At 40.7% G+C, this 22,441-nt stretch overlaps 1 protein-coding gene across 2 annotated transcripts in view; it reads right to left on the bottom strand.

The window, feature by feature from the left end:
- Positions 1-22,441, bottom strand: part of ASXL2 (ASXL transcriptional regulator 2) — a 279,668-nt gene that overhangs the window by 122,917 nt on the left and 134,310 nt on the right. Inside the window, exon 1 of one of the 2 annotated variants that reach the window (XM_007191266.3) lies at positions 10,115-10,440. The exons of the other annotated variant lie outside the window; for it this stretch is intronic. Coding sequence (XP_007191328.1) covers positions 10,115-10,171 — 57 coding nt within the window. The 5' untranslated portion in view covers positions 10,172-10,440. Of the gene's footprint in view, positions 1-10,114; positions 10,441-22,441 lie in introns of those variants that run through there. 2 annotated transcript variants of the gene reach the window in all.

Here is a 22,441-nt window from a genome sequence, read left to right as displayed (position 1 = left end):
CAAACCCTCCCTGAGACCAACCTTACCATGTTCCCTCCTCCACCAAATTTCAGTAATACTTTTAGTTTGCTATTATACAGCCTCAACAACACAAATTTATTTTTTGATTATATTTTATTATAAAAGGTGAAAACAATACAAAGTTATCTCACAGTTCTCTACGTCAGGATTCTGGACATGGGTTAACAGGGTCTTCTGCTTAGGGTCTCACTGAGCTGAAACTGAAGTGACAGCTGGGACTGTGAACTTATCTGAGGCTTGGGCTTGTATTCTTTTCCAAGATTACCACGAAGCTTACTTGTTGGCAGCTTTTAGTCCCTTTCTGTTTTCTTGCTGACTTTTGGCCAGGAGCCATTCAGCAACCAGAGGCTGCCTGCCATTCCTTGCCACATGCTCTTCTCCACAGCAATTCACAAAGTATAAGTCAAGAGAGTGAGATTTGGGGCAGAATCTCCTAAAGCATGAGATGGATCTTTCAGTGGGTTCCCAAACTTGTCCATAGCTAGTTTAAGTCTCTGTGTGATTCCACACTGACCTTGGGAAACAAGTGGCAAATGGGGTCCCTTAGGTTAGAAGGCTTTTCATTAGAACTGTTTCAAACCTCTGCACCCATCTGCTAAGAAATAACATCTTCACAATATTTAGTTTTCCCATTCAGAAACATAAAATGATCTACATTTACTAATTTTTCAGTAATATTAACAAACAGTGCTTACAACATACTAGGCATTGTACAAAGAACTTTTCACACATTCTAGCCTAATCACCTAACACTCCAAATGGTAAATTCTATTATTATCTCTATTTTACAATTTGGGGAAATTGAGAACGCTTAGTGTAAATCCCTACAACTCCAAATGTGGCCCATAGACCAAACCACCAGCATCACCTATGAACCTGTTACAAATGCAGACTCTCTGGCTACACTGCAGACCTACTGAATAATAATCTACATTATAATAAGCTCCCCAGATGATTCTTTTACACATTAATGTTTGAGCACTGGTTTAAATAACTTGTTCAAGCTGACACAATAAACTCAATAAATTAAAGAGCCAAGATCAGATCCAGATTGTTCAGGTTATTCCCAAGTTGCTATTAAAAATAGTCCTGGGGCTTCCCTGGTGGTGCAGTGGCTGAGAATCTGCCTGCCAATGCAGGGGACACAGGTTCGAGCCATGGTCTGGGAAGATCCCACATGCCGCGGAGCGACTGGGCCCGTGAGCCACAATTACTGAGCCTGCGCGTCTGGAGCCTGTGCTCCGCAACAGGAGAGGCCGTGATAGCGAGAGGCCGGCGCACCGCGATGAAGAGTGGCCCCCACTTGCCGCAACTGGAGAAAGCCCTCACACAGAAACAAAGACCCAGCACAGTCATAAATAAATAAATAAAATATTAAAAAAAAAAAAAATAGTCCTGGGCCTTCCCTGGTGGTCCAGTGGTTAAGACTCTGCGCTCCCAATGCAGGGGGCACGGGTTCGAACCCCGTCGGGGAACTAAGGTCCCTCAGGCTGCACGGCTCAGCCAAAAAAATAGTCCTATATTCCTCATTATATCTTTCATAGGTGATTAATGATATACATGAAAAGTGTTCTTCTATTATCTTTATCCTGTAATCCATCTCTTTTTGACATCTTCTTTCTCCCTCTCTCTCTCTCCCCCACACACAAACAATGTAAAAGAGAAAACCTTTCCTAAAATATCAACCCATTTCATGGGTACCATCCATTTAAACTTACAAAATTTGTCAGAACCACTCAAATCATATAGGAAACTAATCACTATAAATCAATAGCAACACATTTAAATTTTTATGTTACTATTTAGAATAAGTCACTAACACCATTAAGCACTTTATTTGAAACTGAATATGGCTAAACTAGCTACTGAATAATTCAGACATCAGTGGGTTAAAGATTCAAGATGATTTGGGCCATCCCAAGCTGTGAACTCCAATGAAAGTCCATTCTAAATGTAGTATCAACTGCTAAATGTCAGCAGCCAAAGAATTTTCAAATGAGAAGTCTTTCAAAACATAATATTTTTACTAAAAGATAGATCAAATTACTGAGAAGACGCTATAATTAATAAGGTTTACAATGTCCCTTGATGCCCAGGACTAAGTACATCTGTATTTACCATTAACCTATTTTAGTTTTTGTCAAGCAAGGTCAGAAGTAAGAATTATCACAGAAACTTCCCTATGTCCAAATGTAATTCAAAAGGGTCTTGGGAGGCAAATACCTTGGTGTGTCTTGAAATAACCTTCTTTCTTTTTTTTCACAAAAAAGATGTTCAAGATATTCAAAATTAGTTGACTAATTTTACTCAAACTGTGCTCTCTTGAATGTGAGAACAGTGTCTTCTCTTTTATCTCCAAATAAAAAAAGGTGAACAAAGATTTAGCACTCATGTACAAGAAAGCAAGTTAAAACTCTGCAGGTAGAAACACTTAAAAGTCTCTGCCTTCAAAGAGCACAGACTTACTAACATATATAAACTGAATTTCCTCCTACTTGTCCACAATAAAATATGTATTTTATTTGGGGAAGATATACCTTCACGGCTAACCATTTTCTTTAAAAGCACTCAACTTATAATCTTTGAGAAAGCTTTTCTTAATAGGACTCAAAACCTAGAAAAGCACGAAAGGTAAAGACTGGTAAATTTATTTACATTAACAGAAAAAATGTCGGGCTTCCTTGGTGGCGCAGTGGTTAAGAATCCGCCTGCCAATGCAGGGGACACGGGTTCGAGCCCTGGTCCAGGAAGATCCCACATGCCGCAGAGCAACTAAGCCTCTGTGCCACAACTACTGAGCCTGCGCTCTAGAGCTCGCGAGCCACAACTACTGAAGCCCACACACCTAGAGCCCGTGCTCTGCAACAAGAGAAGCCACGACAATGAGAAGTCCGTGCACCGCAACGAAGGGTAGCCCCCGATGGCCGCAACTAGAGAAAGCCCGCGCGCAGCAACAAAGAACCAACACAGCCATAAATAAATAAATAAATAAATAAATATTTTTAAAAACATAAAAAATGTCTGGCAGAATAAAAAAAAAACTGCATAAATCAAGTCAAAAGCCAAAAATGGGAAACAGATCTGTGACACATATGACAAAGGGCCAGTTTCCTTAACCTACAAAAGCACTCTTAGAAATTAGTACAAAAACGACCAGGAAGCAAAAAAAAAAAAAAAGTGCAAAAGATCTGAATAGACAAGTTTACTGAAAAATATACAGTCAATAAGCAGAGGAAACTTACTGTTTAGTGGCTATAATAGTAGCCACTAAACCAATGTGGCTATTTAAGCTTAAATGAATTAAAATTAAATAAAATTCAAAATTCAGTTCCTTAGTCAAACTAGCCACATTTCAAGTGCTCAATGGCCACATGTGACTAGTGGCTAGTGCACTGGACAACACAGATATAGAACATTTCCATCAAGTTCTACTGAACAAAATAACAAAAGAAATGCTTTGTTAATATATCAAAATGGCAAAGAGTAAAGACTGATAGATTTCTTGGATAACAGAGAAAAGTGGGAAAAAACAAGAACCTTCAAAATTTTGGAGGGGAATATAAACTGCCACTAACTCAAGTTCACAAACTCTTTATCTTAACTATTCCATTCACACAAATGTACATACACATACGCCCAGATATATATACTGAAGTATCTGTTACAAAAGAGGGAAAAAAAACTATAAATGACTATTTTAAATGATGGTACATCTAAAAACAATGGAATATTAAGAAATCATTAAGAAGAATGAAACAGATACATAAGTAGTGGCATTAAAAGGCATTCTTGACATTCATAAAGAATGCAAATTGAAGAACTGTATATAAAATATAAATAGGTATACATGTTTATACATATTTCTACATACAAGTATAAAAGTCCAAAAAGCTGTATTCAAACTATCAACTATAACTATAGTCAATTTGTTTGATAACTAAATTATTTTCAATATCTGCGTATGCAGACTTTCACTTAATCCCTATTTTCCGTATAGTGACTCATCCAAGACTAACTCTCTACACACTGCTGTTCTACTTTTTTTAAAATAACGAGCCTATATAACTGTAACAGTAACTCAATTTAAACACTATTGTTTTTAAGTCATATCTAAAGAGTTCTAAAACTAAGTATATTCAATAACCTTTTAAAAAACACTAAAAACATGATAAATCAAACTGTACTAAAAATACTAAATTGCACAATACTACAATACTATAAACTATGAGGATGGCCTCTATGAGGTATGGAAAGAAAGAAAACAGAACTAGAGGGGCATTCAGAGGCTTTTGTAAAAAGGACAAAGATAGCAGGTTTTAACAAACCTTACTGATCAGTTCCCTGTAGTTATATCTTCCACACACAGTGGCCTCCTTCCAGACAGCTTTTGTAGTGAAAATATAATGCCCTTTCACCGACAGCAAAATTGCACAGCCTTTTAAAAGTAGATTTTGTGGATGAGGAAACAGCAAGGACTTCTGCAAATCTGACATCATTTTCTCAGCTCCTGTCATAATTCTAGGAGGTGCAGCAGCAGCACCTCTCACAGAAATATGTGTTCAAAAGAGATTTTTTTTCCCTTCCTTTTCCTTCGTTTCTGGGCTTTCAAGACAGGATCATGAGAACAGGACAGAAGGAAAGATGAACCGAAAATAATACAAAATTCAAGAGCAAAACACAGGGGAACTTTACTTCAATATTAAGGCAAGAATGAAAATCGCTCAAGCAAAGAATGTTACACCAAATCACTGAGCACAAACAGACTTGCAAATAGCAATTTCATAAATGTATCTCTTATAAGTTTATATCAATTATACCTCAGTAAAGCTGAAATTAAAAATAATGTAGGGGCTCCCCTGGTGGCGCAGTGGTTAAGAGTCTGCCTGCCAATGCAGGGGACACGGGTTCGATCCCTGGTCCGGGAAGATCCCACATGCTGCTGAGCAACTAAGCCCGTGCACCACAACTACTGAGCTTGCGCTCTTGAGCCCACGAGCCACAACTACTGAGCCCACGTGCCACAACTACTGAAGCCCACGTGCCTAGAGCCCATGCTCCACAACAAAAGAAGCCACCCCAATGAGAAGCCCTCACACCACAACGAAGAGTAGCCTCCACTCGCCGCAACTAGAGAAAGTCCGTGGGCAGCAATGAAGACCCAATGCAGCCAAAAATAAATAAATAAATAAACAAACAAACAACATTACAAAAGAATAGATTTAATATGTTTTTCCAAAATGCACACTCTCTCCTGGAGATTCTAATACAACTATAAATATAATACAAATACAGACATACAAGGACTCTGGCCTAGTCAATATAGATCCAAGAAGATATTACCAGGCCCGGCCATACTCCTAGCAGAAGAAAATTACTCATGGTAAAGATTAAGAGTACTGAAAATTTCTAAGTTAATACGTCTGTTTTTTCTAAAGTGTATTTTCAGATGTTTTTCTTTCTAATCATCACATATATTTTATCATTTTACTTTTAAGTAATTCTTTTCTGTTTTCAATACTTCCTCCATAAAAGTAATTAGCATATGAGAGTTACTCCTTTAATAGAAACTTTCTATTTTCCAACTTATTCCCTAAAGTTAAATGACTTTAGGTAAATAACATAAATAAAAACCTATGTACTTTCAAAATAGTATTAACCACTAAGTGAAGTCTACAAAGAAATACAAACATAAAAACAAACCACTTTTTCTTCAGTCTACAAATCACATGCTAAAGATCTGCTGTGCTCCTGATCTCTAACACCCATACTTCACTTACACTTTGACCACTTCACTCCCCAAAGATACACAAAGGTACCTCTAGTGCAATCTCTAAGGTCTGCCTCTCTGCCCCTTGCATCTGCAATCACAACAAACTTGTCCTAAAAGGACATGTTTCCCTTTTAATGCTGCCCTAGTTGTGGTGGGTGACAAGGGAAAAATCAAAAAGAAAATGGTATCATCAAGATTATACTATTTCGAAAGCTCTGCTTTGCAAAAACAGCTAAATTCCTCAGGGATGTCACCAAATGTTTACATGACACAATGTTTTGTTTTTTTAAAAAGAATGAGCAAAAAAAAAAAAAAAAAGAATGAGCAGAACTTTGAACATAGTTCTAAAGTCAATGTAATGGTTCTCAATATCTCTGGCTTACTACAAATTTTTCCATTTAAATTGCACCAAACACTATACTACAGATCTCTCATCCAAATCACTTCCTCACCACCATCACTGCCACCTTTGAAATTTAAAACATGTAATGGGAGTTCCCTGGTGGCCTAGTGGTTAGGATTCCAGGATTTCACTGCCATGGCCCGGGTTCAGTCCCTGGTTGGGAAACTGAGATCCTGCAAGCCGTGGGGCGCGGCCAAAAATAAAAAAATAATAATAATAAAATGTAAAACATGTAAGACTGTTAATTAAATACTTGAATAATGCTTTTTATAACTAATGTACTTATATGAGACAAATATAAGATCAGTAGGGACACAATCCAGTGTAGTGAATGTGAATGAGCATTCAAGTTCAGTTGAATCTCAACCCCATTATTTCTCTGTCTGATGTCCTTAGTTATTAGAACCAGTCTACACTCTACATTTAATCAGCCTTTTGGCATAATTTTATAATTATATAATAATTATGAATCTTATTTTGCTCTTTCAGATTGTTTATAGCAATCTTATATCAATTTGTATAGCTCTCTCACATACACACAACACCCCAAATCACGTATGTACATATACATATATATTACTGAATGAAGAATTTTATTTATCTGTTGCTATATCATTGGTCAGGAATACAACCCCATTTTAATAATGCTCCCTAAAACAGGATAGCTCTACAATGCAGGTACCAAGAACACAATGAAATAAGAAGCAGACACTGCCTATACTCAGTAAATAATTTTAATATATCCTTTCTGAAACTGTTCCTAGAACATCTGACCTTAATGCCTATGAAATAAGTTTAAGACTTACTTCTCCTGGTCCTCTTGATCTTATAAATATAGAGTTCCCTAATTTAGGTCAAAGTTAAACTTTCCATTTGTCAAACCACTAATTTTCTGATCTCATTATTCTGCATCTGAAAATATTAAAAGATTTACTTTTGTCTATTCCTTTCACATTTACTTCTACCTATTCCTCCTACAAACAGAAACCTTTTCAACACTGAGGTTTACTTTAATCCTTCACTTTATAGATGGTAAAACAAACAAAAAAGAGTAGAGTGTTCCAGAATGGCCATCATCAAAAAATCTACAAACAATAAATGCTGGAGAGGGTGTGGAGAAAAGGGAACCCTCTTGCACTGTTGGTGGGAATGTAAATTGATACAGCCACTATGGAGAACAGTCTGGAGGTTCCTTAAAAAACTAAAAATAGAACTACCATATGACCCAGCAATCCCACTACTGGGCATATACCCTGAGAAAACCATAATTCAAAGAGAGACATGTACCTCAATGTTCATTACAGCACTATTTACAACAGCCAGGACATGGAAGCAACCTAAGTGTCCATCAACAGATGAATGGATAAAGAAGATGTGGCACATATATACAATGGAATATTACTCAGCCATAAAAAGAAACGAAATTGAGTTATTTGTAGTGAGGTGGATGGACCTAGACTCTGTCATACAGAGTAAAGTAAGTCAGAAAGAGAAAAACAAATACCGTATGCTAACACATATATATGGAAACTAAAAAAAAAAAAAAAAGTGGTTCTGATGAACCTAGGGGCAGGACAGGAATAAAGACTCAGACGTAGAGAATGGACTTGAGGACACGGGGAGGGGGAAGAGTAACCTGGGACAAAGTGAGAGAGCGGCATGGACATATATACACTACCAAATGTAAAATAGATAGCTAGTGGGAAGCAGCTGCCTAGCACAGGGAGATCAGCTCGGTGCTTTGTGACCTCTAGAGGGGTGGGATAGAGAGAGTGGGAGAGAGAGGATATGCGGATATATGTATACATATAGCTAAATCACTTTGTTATACAGCAGAAATTAATGCAACATTGTAAAGCAATTATACTCCAATAAAGATGTTAAAAAAAAAAAAGAAAGAAAAAAAAGAGTACAGTGTTTTCTAGATTTTGGCTACTAGAAAAAAGAAAAAAAGTTTTAGTGTCACCATTCTCTTTCTAAAATTCATTTTTATTTAGACTGAAGTCTTATACATTTGCCAGAATCAAATAAAAATACCAAGCCACTAATATACTAATCCCTTCAGAACTCAGAGCTCTATTGATTAAACTAGTCTTTACATCTTTTAAGTATTTTCACATACCTAGTTAAGGCTTGAAATGTTTATTATAAATGAGCAAATATACTAATTTATTATAGGAAAATCTAAACAGTAAATGCAAATTTTTCCTGTCACAATCTCCCAATGATTATTTTATCCAAAGAGATAATTCAAAAAGTACTCATGACATTCTAGAGACTTAAAATTAATTAACATAATTAGAGTTGGGATCTGCTTACCTATAAATAAAATTTACCATCCTTCCTTAAATAAAAGAGGTCCTGAGGTAGTACTAATCAAGTAGAACAAAGTAAAATAGTCTTTTGTGAAGGACCAATTTCCCCACCACCCAAAAAAACTATTTCTAGAGTTTTTTCTTTAGAGGGAAAAGACCAGCAGTCACAATTACGAAGACATACTGTTAAGTGAAAACACTCAACAAATAAAATGTGCTTTTATTTATTCACTAACTTTTTTTCACAGTTCCAACCAAAACACATACAAGTTGAAGACTCATCAACCCCCTAACACAAAACATTTACAAAACAAATGCACAAGGTTTACAAAACAAATGTGTAAGACTGAATAAACAATAGGACCCAGATTGGGGGAAATAAATAAAAAAGACTGGATGGTAATATACCAAATGTTAACAGAGCTCTGAGGAGTGAAATACATGATTTATTTCCTTCTTTATACTAAAAATCTGTAATTTTCCACTAATTTTCCCACAGTGAACACTTATTACTTTTATATTCAGAAAACTCCCCTTTAAAAAATAAAACACAACACATAATAAAGGTTCATTTAGAAGGGCTCTTCATGTTGTGTAAGTATTACTGACATGATTCACCATTAAAGATAATGCCTCCAGTCCTTCTCACTTCCCAACACTAAAATGCTGTTTTATATCCTATTACTTTTCTGCTGCGCCCTCAAAGATGGAATAAACCTTACTTTTCCAAACCTTTCATTTCCACATAGTGGACGCTTTTAACTTTTTCATAAAACCTAACTTCTCATTCATCCTCAATATTCTATTTTTTTAAACCTATCTCTAAATTTCGTTATAATAAATTCAGAAGGAAAAAAAAAGATGGTTTTATCCACTAATTACAACTTCGTGAGGCCACCATCACTTTAGCTACGGAAAAGTCAAGGCCGGGTAAACTACAGGTCCCACCATGCATTGCTGCCTTGTTCAGAGTAGGTCTCTACGGAAACAGAAAAAAAAAATTCTACAAGTCCCACCTGTTACTTCGTTTCTAAACACCTCCTGCACTTTCAGCTCCAACAACAAACGTAAAACAAGAGCCTCGTGACCTCCGGCCTGATCCGGGAGCCCAGACAGGCAAGGGGCCCGGGGTCAGGCGGCGTGTCTGCTACAGCGGGTCAATTCTACCCAGCTCCAGCGCTCCCCTCTTCTTTCCGGGGCTGGGTACACGCACAAGCCTTCTCCTATCTGCATCCAATGGGGGCTCTTCAGCCACACAAGGGAGAAGAACCGGTTACTGTGCAAGCCCAAGAGACTTCCCTATGCCGGGGCGGGGGCTACCACAGAGTGGGGGCGAGAGCGTCGTGACCCCGAGAGGCAGCTTCAAAACACCAAGAGGACTCGTCGCAGACGCAGGGAGAAGCCACAGCCCCGCGGCGACCCTCTTCCGCCGGGCGCCTCCATTCCCACAGGGACCACAAACCCGACACTAACCTCCGCCCTCGCCGCGCGGTTTTGTGCCCCCTCAGCCGGGTCGCAGGGCCAGTGACCTCCCTTCCCCTGCAACCGGCGGGCGGCGAGGGAACGAAATCCTCCCGGCCTTCCCGTCCGCTCCCTCCTCCTTACCGTCTTGGCGGCCTCCGCCCAGGTCCTGCCCTTCTTCCTACGGCCCTTTTCCCTCATGTCGGGTGTTGAACTGACTGGGAGGCTCCCGTGTCCGGGCTGCGGCCGCCCTCCCTGCCTGCTCTGCCCTGCGCTGTTTTTCCCGCGGTGCCGGGAAAGATGGGAGAAAGGGGAAGTCAGGCCGGAGGAGCACCCAAGCAGAGGAAGCGGCGGGGGTGGTGCGCGGGGGGCGGTCTATGGGGCGGCCGGTCCTCCTGCTGCCGTTACCACTGCTACCGCCGCTGCCATATTGGGTCCTTACTGTACAGGCAGCCGCTACGGTCATGTGACCGCTCCCGCGCGGCCGTCACTACTGTACGCAGCCGGCCGCGCGAACGAGCGCGCGCGCGCCCCCGCCTCCCGCGCGGGGATGCAGGGAGAGCGAGCCGGCCAGCCGCCGCGCCTGGCCACTCCCCCGCCCTCCGCGCTCCGCCTCGCCTAGAGAGCATACGCATCGGGGAGGTCCGACGCTACGCTGCGTCGGGCGTCTTGCGCTCTTGCCTACAGCGAAAACCTGCCTGCGGAAGCGGAACTTGATCCGGCCCGGAAGGTTTATTGAGTGGATTCTGACCGCGTGCGGCGCCGCGGTGGCTATAGAGACGGGGGAGACCCGGGCTCTTCCCTCTAGGGGCGACCCTCCCAACTATCACTTTCAGTAAGCCTCGAACTTTCATTTTTTATTTGTCCACGTTCATTTTTAGAAAGGTTATCTTTTTGAAGATTTACAACAATTTTCGTCCACTTTTTTTACCCCATTTGATAGATGAAGCAATTTGAGATTGAGTGACGCCAAACTCACGAGTCTAGAATATGGTGAAGCCAAAAATCAAACTACGAGCTCAGAGTCCTTTCCGTCTCTCCAGAATGCCTCTCAGTCTTAGGTGACCTTTATTTTAAGGCCACCAGTAACTACATTCACGCTTTTACATGCGAATGTCTCATCAAGGACACAAATGATGTCTTTTTTATCTTGGTGAGCTCGCTCCCTGGCACAGTGCCTGTACATATCAGGAGCCCGGTAAATATTTGCTGAATGATTCAGCTGTATCTGTGGTCAGAAAAAATTATTTGTAGTGTCCATAACAGCCTCCTGAAAGATCCAGAATGTGGCATCTCCCATCGCATTTCCATGTCTTTATACTTAGCAAAGTACAGAATGTGTAGTAACGCCTAATCTCCCAAATCCACCTGCTTCCAGAAGCTGCTTCCGATCTACTAACTTACTATTTTCTAAAATAGGACAGAGAGTTGAGCTGTTTATTGGGAGAAAAGACAGTTGAGAACAATACTTAACTTGGAGTCCATGGATAGGTTTTAGAAGTTTATGGACCCCCCTAAAATTATGGGCAATATTTTGTGTGTTGTGCATTTTCTGAAAAGATTCATAACTTTTCCTCAAGTTTTAAAAGGGGTCTGTTACACACACGCACACAAAGTCTTAATAGGGAGTTTGAGAGGCATTTAGATACTTCCTTATTTTTCTCCTTCAGTCATTGATCAGACAGCCCCATATCAGCAATTCATAATAGATATATTTTCACAAATTTCTTTAGTAAGTCATAGCACTATCCATAACATGCAGGGTATGTACCATCTCACTCTAAAGCCTATGTCAATAGTCAGTTCAAGAAGCACCTCTCCATTCCCAGCTGTTGGCTGGGACTTGCCATCTAGCCCTGTTGCCTGGGCACTTTACCTCAGCTTGTTTTCAGATCCTGCTAGGACAGATATTCCCACTGTCCTTACTTTGATTTTCTGGAGCTCCATTCCCAGATTTTAATTTCAAGGGTAGGGACTGTGGTATTGCAGTTCCTACTTTTTAATCTTCCACAGATCTGAATGGTTATTATTATCATTATTATTATTATTAAATTATATATAATTCCCCAGAGAGTATTTTTGTCCCAATGTGTATTGATTCAATTTGTTATGCCTATTTGCATCTCTCATATCATTCCCACTCTAGTTCTGGATATCCCTAAATGTCCTGTCTCTACTCCCACCCTACTCAAACCCACTCTTCATAGGATCCCAGATTGTTCTTCTTAAAGCCCAACCCTCCCCCATTACGACACCCTCCATAATTCCTAATAAAGTCAAATTTCTTAGCCCTACTTCTGCTTTTGTCTTTTCATTTGACGAATAATATTGATTCATACATCATATAAAAATTAGCGGCCACCAGTTGCAGTCCCACCCTGTCTCCCTTCAGCCCCTAGATTTTCCTATAAATTTGCTAATCCTAACCACCTTCTCCTTACTATAGGCTAATCCTTCCTTCAGTACACTGCATACCATACTGTATACAGGAGCCCAGGCTTCTCACCATCTTTGGAATGTTAGTTCATAAAATACGCCTTTTTAAAAAATTTTCTAGCTCTGACTCTCCTCCACCATTTTCTACAAACCTACTCAAGATCCTTCTAGATTAAATAAAGAAATCTCTTTACCCTACCACCTTACTCCACCAAATTATTTTTCTTTCTCTTCTTCACCCATAAATATCTTGAAAGCGTGGCCTACACTCACAGTCTCCACCTCCACAGCTTCCACCCACTCTTCTGCCCTTCTAAGTGTAACGATACTCTCCTCTACATTAAAAAATAGAGGTCTGACTCTTGTGTGGTAAAGTGCATGACCTGCTTTTACAAACTTTAGCTTAGGGTACTACAGAAAATGAAGTCAAGAATTTTCAGGCTACAGATATCCAGCCCCATGCCTGTCATGCTCTATCTTGGAATCCACATGAGACTTTTATTTTCAAAATAAAAATAACTATTTTTCATGTTTACAAAATTTCTCATAAAAAGTCCATAGATATTCATTACATCTGTAGAAGCAGAGACTGAGACTTGACCCCTTGTGCAATTAATTTATTGAAGTGCTCTCAGGAGAAACCTATAAGGATTTGAAGGAAACATGATAGGAAAAGAAGCTAAGGATAAATTGGAAGATTGGGATTGACTTATACACACTGCTATATATAAAATAGATAACTAATAAGGACCTATTGTGTAGCACAGGGAACTCTATTCAATACTCTGTAATGACCTATATGGAAAAAGAATCTAAAAAAGAGTGGATATATGTATACGTATAACTGACTCACTTTGCTGTACCCCTGAAACTAACGCAACATTGTAAATCAACTATACGCCCCCCCAAAAAAAGAAGCTAAGGGAAGATGTGGTTTCAGCCTGGTACCTCAGCCAAGCATTAATGGCCCCACAGAATTATCCCACCTTGAGATATGAGGTGAGGCTTCGGTATCTGCTCATCAAACACTCTTATACTCAGGCCTTCCCTGGTGAGAAAGGAGGTCAGTTGTAACCTCCCAGGCATTTCCAGGAAAGATAACTCTTGTTGACCAAGGGCAGTTCTCTAGAGAAAAATGCAGTTATGAGTCCTCAGCTGCCAATACTCACAGCAGCTGGAAGATATGTACACTGGAAAGGAGTGTGGGCAATGCAGCAATAGGGTATTTCAAAATAAAAAGAAGAAAATTTAAATTCCACCACAAAGAAATCACCCAGATTATTTTCATATTTTGTTTATGACAAAATAGCATGTATAATGACAATTTTATATTTATTTTACGCATATACATCTATATCTTTTAATGAAAATGGAATTATATTATGTATGCTGTTTAATCATATTTTTTTAATTAATTAATTAATTTATTTATTTATGGCTGTGTTGGGTCTTCGTTTCTGTGTGAGGGCTTTCTCTAGTTGCAGCAAGCGGGGGCCACTCTTCATTGCGGTGAGTGGGCCTCTCACTATCGCAGCCTCTCTTGTTGCGGAGCACAGGCTCCAGATGCGCAGGCTCAGCAATTGTGGCTCACGGGCCTAGTCGCTCCGCGGCATGTGGGATCTTCTCAGACCAGGGCTCGAATCTGTGTCCCCTGCATTGGCAGGAAGATTCTCAACCACTGCGCCACCAGGGAAGCCCTAATCATATTTTTATACTTAAAATATATCACAGACTGTATTTCCATTTTAATAAATATGGACCTAGAAGGACCGGAGATACAGTAATACAATACCTGGTATTTCCATGTGGAGGAAATGCCCTAGAGTAACCATCTGGCCTCTTGCTCTATCTCTTTTTTTTTTTTTTTTTTAAGATTTTTTTTTTTTGATGTGGACCATTTTTAAAGTCTTTATTGGATTTGTTACAATATTGGTTCTGCTTTATGCTCTTTGGTTTTTTGGTCCCAAGGCATGTGGGATCCTAGCTCCCCGACCAGGGATTGAACCCATACCCCCCTGCATCGGAAGGTGAAATCTTAACCACTGGACCACCAGGGAAGTCCCTTGCTCTATCTCTTACTCATTCCCTAGTCTGAAGAGGCATGAGGTGCCTGTATACTTGGGGAGTGACAGCCATTGATCCACATTTCTTGTTTGATGCAGATAATCTATTGAAAGGCTATAAAGAATTCACCCCCATTGCTTTCCTGCCTGCCCTGGACCATTATGAGGCACTGTATCTGATTAAGTACGTCTTCTCTGCACAGCTAAACTTTCACTAAGATGAGGTATCCTAAGGTCTAGACTTGGGGAAATTGGGAACAGGAAGTGCTAGCAAGCCCATTTGGCCCTCACATCTAAGCTGTTTTATCTACAACAGTTTTATCATTGTGAAGGTGATATTTTTATCTCCATCTTATTACCTCCTCTATGTATCTTTCAATTTTTTGCCAAACTTGGGCAGATTAACAACCTCAAACTCCAACATACAGCATAATTTTAAAGAGCTACATATAATTCCAGTGTTTGGATTATGTATAATAATTTTAACCAATCTCCTCCAGTTAACATTTCCTTTAATGAACATTTCAGTGCTATTATAAATAATACTGAGATAAATACCCTTGCTACTCTTTCATGGAAAGAGATCTAAGAAATATTAAAGTGAAAAAGGCAAGGTATAGGGCTTCCCTGGTGGCGCAGTGGTTGAGAATCTGCCTGCCAATGCAGGGGACATGGGTTCGAGCCCTGGTCTGGGAAGATCCCACATGCCGCGGAGCAACTAGGCCCGTGAGCCACAATTACTGAGCCTGCGCGTCTGGAGCCTGTGCTCCGCAACAGGAGAGGCCGCGATAGTGAGAGGCCCGCGCGCCGCGATGAAGAGTGGCCCCCGCTTGCCGCAACTGGAGAAAGCCCTCGCACAGAAACGAAGACCCAACACAGCCAGAAATAAATAAATAAATAAATAAATAAATATTATTAAAAAAAAAAAAAAGGCAAGGTATAGAATCATATGCATGGTATGGTCCCATTTGATGAAAAAAAGGGAGAGGATAAAATAGATATTATTTTTGGTTACCAAAGGATGACTGCAGACCACCACAAAATCAATCAATTGCCATGTGTGGTGAAGAATTACACACTTTTTGAAAAAACACTCCTGGCATGACACTGAGCCCCAGTAGAGATAGAGCTCCTGACCATGCAGCCAGAAAACTGTCTACTATGAGCTTGATTCTGTCAGTCACCTCTACCAAATCATAATGTCAGATGGGTCCAATAGCAACTCACTGTAAGATGCAAGTGTTCCATCTGGGACTGGGCACAAGCAGGCTGGAGAGCATAAGTAAGCTACACAAATCAGGGGGTCCAGGTCACCGAGTCACACAGTACTGCTGCACTGACACCTCTCCTTCAGCTCACACTGTGGCTGCATGGGAGGTTTCCTTGTGACCAGCTGACAAAGGAGGAGAAAAACCAAGCACGGTTCATGGATGGGTCAGCTTGGTATGTAGGAGCAAGATGAAAATGGACCTCGGCTGCAGGACAGTCTACTCAAGTACTCTTTTTTAAAAATTTATTTATTTATTATATTTTATTTTTGGCTGTGTTGGGTCTTCCTTTCTGTGCGAGGGCTTCCTCTAGTTGCGGCAAGCGGGGGCCACTCTTCATCGCGGTGCGCGGGCCTCTCACTGTCGCGGCCTCTCCCGTTGCGGAGCACAGGCTCCAGACGCGCAGGCTCAGTGGTTGTGCCTCACGGGCCTAGTTGCTCCGCGGCATGTGGGATCTTCCCAGACCAGGGCTCGAACCCATGTCCCCTGCATTGGCAGGCAGATTCTTAACCACTGCGCCACCAGGGAAGCCCCTCAAGTACTCTTGAAAGATAGTAGTGAGGGAAAATCTTCCCAATGGGCCAAGCTTCAGGAAGCGTACTGGGTTATGTACTTTGTGTGGAAAGAGAAAGGACCCAAGGTCAAAATATAAACAGATTCATAGTCAATGGAGAATAGCTTGCCCCATGGGAAGCAATCCAAAATGTATTGAGGGGCTTCCCTGGTGGCGCAGTGCTTAAGAATCCGCCTCCCAATGCAGGAGACACAGGTTCGAGCCCTGGTCTGGGAAGATCCCACATGCCGCGGAGCAACTAAGCCCCTGTGCCACAACTACTGAGCCTGCGCTCTAGAGCCCATGAGCCACAACTACTGAGCCCGCGTGCCACAACTACTGAAGCCCATGCGCCTAGAGCCTGTGCTCTGCAACAAGAAAAGCCACCGCAATGAGAAGCCTGCTCACCTCAATGAAGAGTAGCCCCCGCTCGCCACAACCAGAGAAAACCCGCACGCAGCAACAAAGACCCAACGCAGCCAAAAATAAATAAATAAAAAAAATAATTTTTAAAAAAAGAAAAAACATGCTTGCCTTGACTTAGGTCATGACCAGGAGGCAGGCTGTAGGTGGATCCTGTTCAAAGTCCTTGCCTCTGACTCTACATTGGTCAACAGCTGTGGTTGCACACAGAAAGAGGTGCCAGACTCAGACTGACTGGGCTGGAATTCCCTCACCTGACTATCAGAAGTTGGGCAAGCCACTTAAACTTTTCAAGCCTCACTTCTCTCTACTAGGATCATTATGAGGTCTGAATGAGGTAATAGATGTAAAGTGCTTAGCACCTAGTACATTGTAAGCCATCAATAAATGTTAGTTATTGTATCTTGTATATTATACCTGACCAGAAAAGAGGATAAAAGTAGACTTTCTCAACTCTTCTTCCTTCCTGCAAAACTTTTATGTACCCAGCTGTTTCCATTTCTCTACTATGCAACAAGATTTAGCATACTTGGTGATTAGGACAGCAAGAGGAAAGGGAAGGAAAGGAATTGACTATTCAGTGTCTGCTGTATACCTGGCAATTTATATGAGGATATGAAGATTAAGGAATGTCTCAAGAAATATTTCTCTTAGGGACAAATACGACCTTGAAATATCAATCCAGTTCAATTAAACAGATTAATTTAGTATCTTTCAACCATGAGCCAAGCACTGAGGACCAGACATGAGTGCAAGATGGCAAAACAGGGAGGAAAAGGACTGTGTCTATCATGTTCATTATTATATTTTCAGTGTCTAGAATAGCACCTTGTAATAGGAGATGCTCAATATAATTTTATTAAATTAAAAAGCAGATAAATGAATAAATAACAAGACACAGCCCCTACTCCCAAGTAGCTCATATTAAAGTAAAAAAGACCTATAAACAAATTAAATACCATACATTGTCATACATGCAATCATAAACATATATGCAAAACCCTAGAGTGACATAGGTGAAAAGGTAATAAACTCTATGGGGCTTAGGTCTGGGGAGGGTGTCCAGCAAGGACCCAAAGAGGAGCCCTTTAGAATGACAACCTGTGAAGAGAGTGGATGGGGCAGGGAGAGTAAATGAGATTAGAAGCAGGGAAACCAGTTAGGAGGGCTTTGTAACTGGTCTTCCAGGGGACATTATGTCCTCAGTTTCTAGATCAGGTTTCTTAACCTGGGGTCCAAGGGAGGGGTCCATTAGCTTAGACAAAATTACATCTTTATTTTCACTAAATTTAAACTGATTTGTCACCTATGACTTTGTCATGAACAGAAATCTCAGATATTTTCATATTATATTACAGAAATATTTTTATATTTATCATAACTTCACAATTTCAGTATTACTAGACCTGCCACTATATCTTGTTATGTGAGGCATTAACAGTGAAGCACCTATACCACCATATCACAAATTCATTTTTCTAATAAGCTGATCACTGTATTTTGATGTAAATGTTTTTTTTTTTTGTAATCGTATGTATTTTATTTACACGTTAAAAGAGATTCTGAGAAGGGGTCCATAGGCTTCAACAAACTGCCAAAGGAATCCACAGTAAACAAACAAGCAAACACAAAAACAGGTGGTGGTTAAGAACCTCTACTCCAGAGTCGGATTAAGTGTATGAAACCCTAATTTCATCACATAAGTGTGTGACTTTAGGCAAATTAAAAAAAAAAAATCTTTCTTGGTCTCAGTTTTCTCATGTGGAAAATGGGTGTAATATTGATAGTATCTGTTTCATAAGTTTGTTGTAAAGATAAAATACACATAAAGAGCTCAGAATAATGCCAGGTATATAAACATTCAATAACTGATAATATAATAACCTGTCTAGATCTCAGTTTCTGAAGAAAATCCAGTGAATAATCCCTTAAATCTAGCATTCCTAGAGACTCTAGCCTATAATATGAAGATTTTCCTGAATGGTGATTAAGGCAACAGCCAAAAGAGTCCTCGTTTCCTCCTCTTCCCCTTTGGTTTATAAGTCAATTTAAGGACCAATGAAGAGTCAATACAAGATTTTCATTTCCTGCAAAAAAAAAAGAAAAAAAGGCAACTTCCTGAAAATTAAGACTGATGTATAAACACAGATTTAGTTGATAGACCCCCATGGAAAATATCCTATTCCAGTTTCTCTAAAGCATAAATCTGGATGCTATTGACAGGCATGAAGTAGCTCACTTTGTGGGCATGAAGGGGAAACCAGACCCTGTACTGAACTGCAGGTGGTCAGAGACTCAGAGATGCAGAAAGCAGGAAGGAAGGCGGAGGAATTGGAGGCCAGCCAGGAGCAAGCTGGGAATAGCCAGGCTGTGCTGCTCCTTAGTTACCACGGGCTTTGTCCAGCCAGATGTCCTCAGCATCTCCTTGGTTTTCTGCCTGAGGAATTAGACTATTCATTCTGATGTTGTCTTAAATGCTGTCCACATTCATAAGTACTCCTCAGAGGTCAAATACATTTAAAAAATAATAAATTTATTTACTTTATTTATTTTTGGCTGCGTTGGGTCTTCGTTGCTGCACGCGGGCTTTCTCTAGTTGTGGCGAGCGGGGTCTACTCTTCATTGCAGTGCGCGGGCTTCTCACTGCAGTGGCTTCTCTTGTTGCGGAGTACGGGCTCTAGGCGCGCGGGCTTCAGTAGTTGTGGCACGCGGGCTCAGTAGTTGTGGCACACAGGCTCTAGAACGCAGCCTTGTATTTGTGGCGCACGGGCTTAGCTGCTCCGCGACTTGTGGGATCTTCCCAGACCAGGGCTCGAACCCATGTCCCCTGCATTGGCAGGCAGATTCTTAACCACTCCACCACCAGAGAAGTCCTCAAATACATTTTTAAATGTTCATCCTAGCAAGAGAGATTTTTTACATACATGGGGATACAGCCTGGACCTAAAAAGATTTAGGTTCAAGTCCCAACTTTGTCATTTACTACCTGAGTGAACTTAAGCAATTTGTTTAGATTGTCTAATCTTCAGTTTCCCCATCTACCAAAAATTGGGATAGTTTACTCAATGAAAATTCATTTTGAGCCTATTATGTGACAGGCTCAGATCTGAATGTTGGGAATACAGAAGTAAACCAGGTAGGTAAGGCCTTACCTGGTAAGGCTATCACGGAGCTTTATTCAAGTGGAGATAGGGGAGAAATAAATAGACAAGACAACATCAGATGTTGATAAATGTCTGGAAGACAATAAAACAAGTTGATGTGCAAGACATCGGGAGCATTTTTAGATTACAAGGAAAGCCTCTCTGAGAATTTGACATTTGAGCTGAAACAAAAGACAAGAAAGACAAGAAGGAACTAGCCCTGTGAAGATGAGGGTGTGGAGCATTCCAGTGTACGGGAAGGGGAATTTCAAAGGCCCTAAGGCAGAGGAAAGAGTTTGGTATATCAGTGGAATACAGAGAAGATCTAGAATGGAGTGAGATGGAGAGGAATCTGAGAAGAAGTGGGAGAGGTAGGCAAGACTGAGGAGGCGGAAGAGGATGTGGGAGATTTGAGGAGAGCAGAGAATGTGTGAAATAGTTGTTTTGGAGAATGGGTGAGAGAACATGCTGGGGAAGTGGAGTAGGGTTGCTTGGCAGCATTGAAGACTCCTTTTGGGATGTGTGGTCATGAATTTAAACTAGAACTAACTGGCATAGTGGATGTTGTTCTGAGGATTAGATCAGATGAATGGCAGTTTTGGATACATGGTAGATGCTCAAAAATGTTGACTAGCTGTCAGAAGAGGCAGAAAAAAAAAAGATGAGGAAAATGAAACAAGCTCATTTATTTTTGCAACAATTTGCAATTCATAGCAGCAGTAAATAATACACTGTGTATTCTGATCTTTGGTTTAAGACCAAGGTTTTCTTTTTTTTTTAATAAATTTATTTATTTTTATTTATCTTTGGCTGCATTGGATCTTTGTTGCTGAGCGCAGGCTTTCTCTAGTTGCAGCGAGCAGGGGCTACTCTTCGTTGTAAGACTAAGGTTTTCTTCTAAAATGAGTTTTTTTGCATTTGAATATTTTAACCCTGAGTGTTTTTGCATACCTAATACAAAACACTGTAATTTTTGCTCTTGTGGCCTTAGTAAACTGGAAGTAAATCTCTTTGGTCAGTCCCTTGTAGAACCACTTCCTTATACTCCAAATACAGGAACACAGCTTATCTTAATATATACACAAACTTTGCTTCCATCTTTTTGGGTGCTCAGACCAAAAAAAAAAAAAAAAAAGATTTCTTTTGGTAATCTTCCAAAGATGTTTTGAAATGTTAATTCACCCACATTTGGTACCTGGGAACAACTCTGCAGCCTAGGATATCACCTCTATTGCAACTTTGAATATAATCTCCCTTGCAATGCAGAAATGGAGGAAATCACACCTGAAATTTCCTGTAATTTCATCTCACCAATGAGATCCTTTTTGACAATCCTTTTTTAAAACTCCTTAAGGTTTAGAAGTTCTAATACAGGAAAAGCACTGATACTGATATGGCAGAAATGCCAAATGAACTAGATTTGAACAGGACAGGATCTGGAGCTGGTGGGGACCTCAGAGGCAGCAGCTGGGAGACAGTTAGGTGTTGAGTGGTGAGAATGACAGCTGGGTTGGTAGGAGGCTGGTGAGGAGTCCGGCAAGGGATAATAAGTGAGCTTGCCTACTAGAAGGCAGAGAGCGACAGAGAGGAATTGGATAGCAAATAAAAAGTGGGATTCTAGGCATGCAGTCTGACAGCAGGCTGTGAGAACTCGAGCTCTCAGACAGAATCAGAGAAGTTGAAAAGAACAAGGTACGCCCCCAATCTCAGTCTTTGATAGCCCCAGCCATACGTTATGCGAATTCTTCCTCTAGCTGGTGGTGTCTCCCAGAAGCATCATCTACTCCAATGTTCTTGGTTCCTCAAAGAAACCTCTTCCTCTCCACCCCCCACCCCCATTCCACGTAATGTTTACAAGTTGGAGAAAAAGATTCTGAGGTTGTAACAAATGCGGCTGGTCTCCATCATATCCACCCAACACTCAGTGTTCTTATATTTGCTGACAGTTTCTTCCTGCAAACATCTGGGACTCTGCCTGAGAGCTTTCCCTGATCACTGGAGTATGCTTGACTCAGGAGCAAGGCAGACCAGAAAAGCCAGGGTCTTAATGCCTCAGAGCAACTGCCAAACAATGATTGACCGGAGTTGGTATAGAAATACGTATTTCAGTTACCTATTGCTGTGTAATAAGCCACTCCAAAACCAGTCGTTTAAGACGACAGTGATTTGTTATTTCTCATGATTCTGGGGGTGGGCTGGGTGGTTCCTCTTGTAGTTCTGCCTGGGCTCAAGCGAGTTCATGTAGCTGCATTCAGCTGCAGAGTTAGCTGGGCTGAGAGGTCCGAGCTGCTATCACTTACATGTCTTGCAGTTGGCATTGGCTGTTGGCTTGGGACACTTTGGTATTCCTCCACATGGCTTTTTTTCCTTTCCTGGGCTAGACCACCTTACTCATCCAGTGGCGATCTCTGCATATCAAGAGGGCAAAGGCAAAAGTTGCAAGGCGTCTCAAAGTCTAGGCTCTGAAGCTGGCACAATATCACTTTTGCCATTTTTATTGGTCAAAGCAAGTCACAAGATCATCCCAGATTCAAGGGACAATGGCTAATAAACCATGGTATTCCTGGGAATAAGATAGATGGGGA

The sequence above is a fragment of the Balaenoptera acutorostrata genome, chromosome 12, assembly GCF_949987535.1.
Source record: "Balaenoptera acutorostrata chromosome 12, mBalAcu1.1, whole genome shotgun sequence".
NCBI lineage: Eukaryota > Metazoa > Chordata > Mammalia > Artiodactyla > Balaenopteridae > Balaenoptera > Balaenoptera acutorostrata.
The sequence above is the reverse complement of the archived record's forward strand: the minus strand, read 5'-3'. Positions and strand labels throughout refer to the sequence as shown.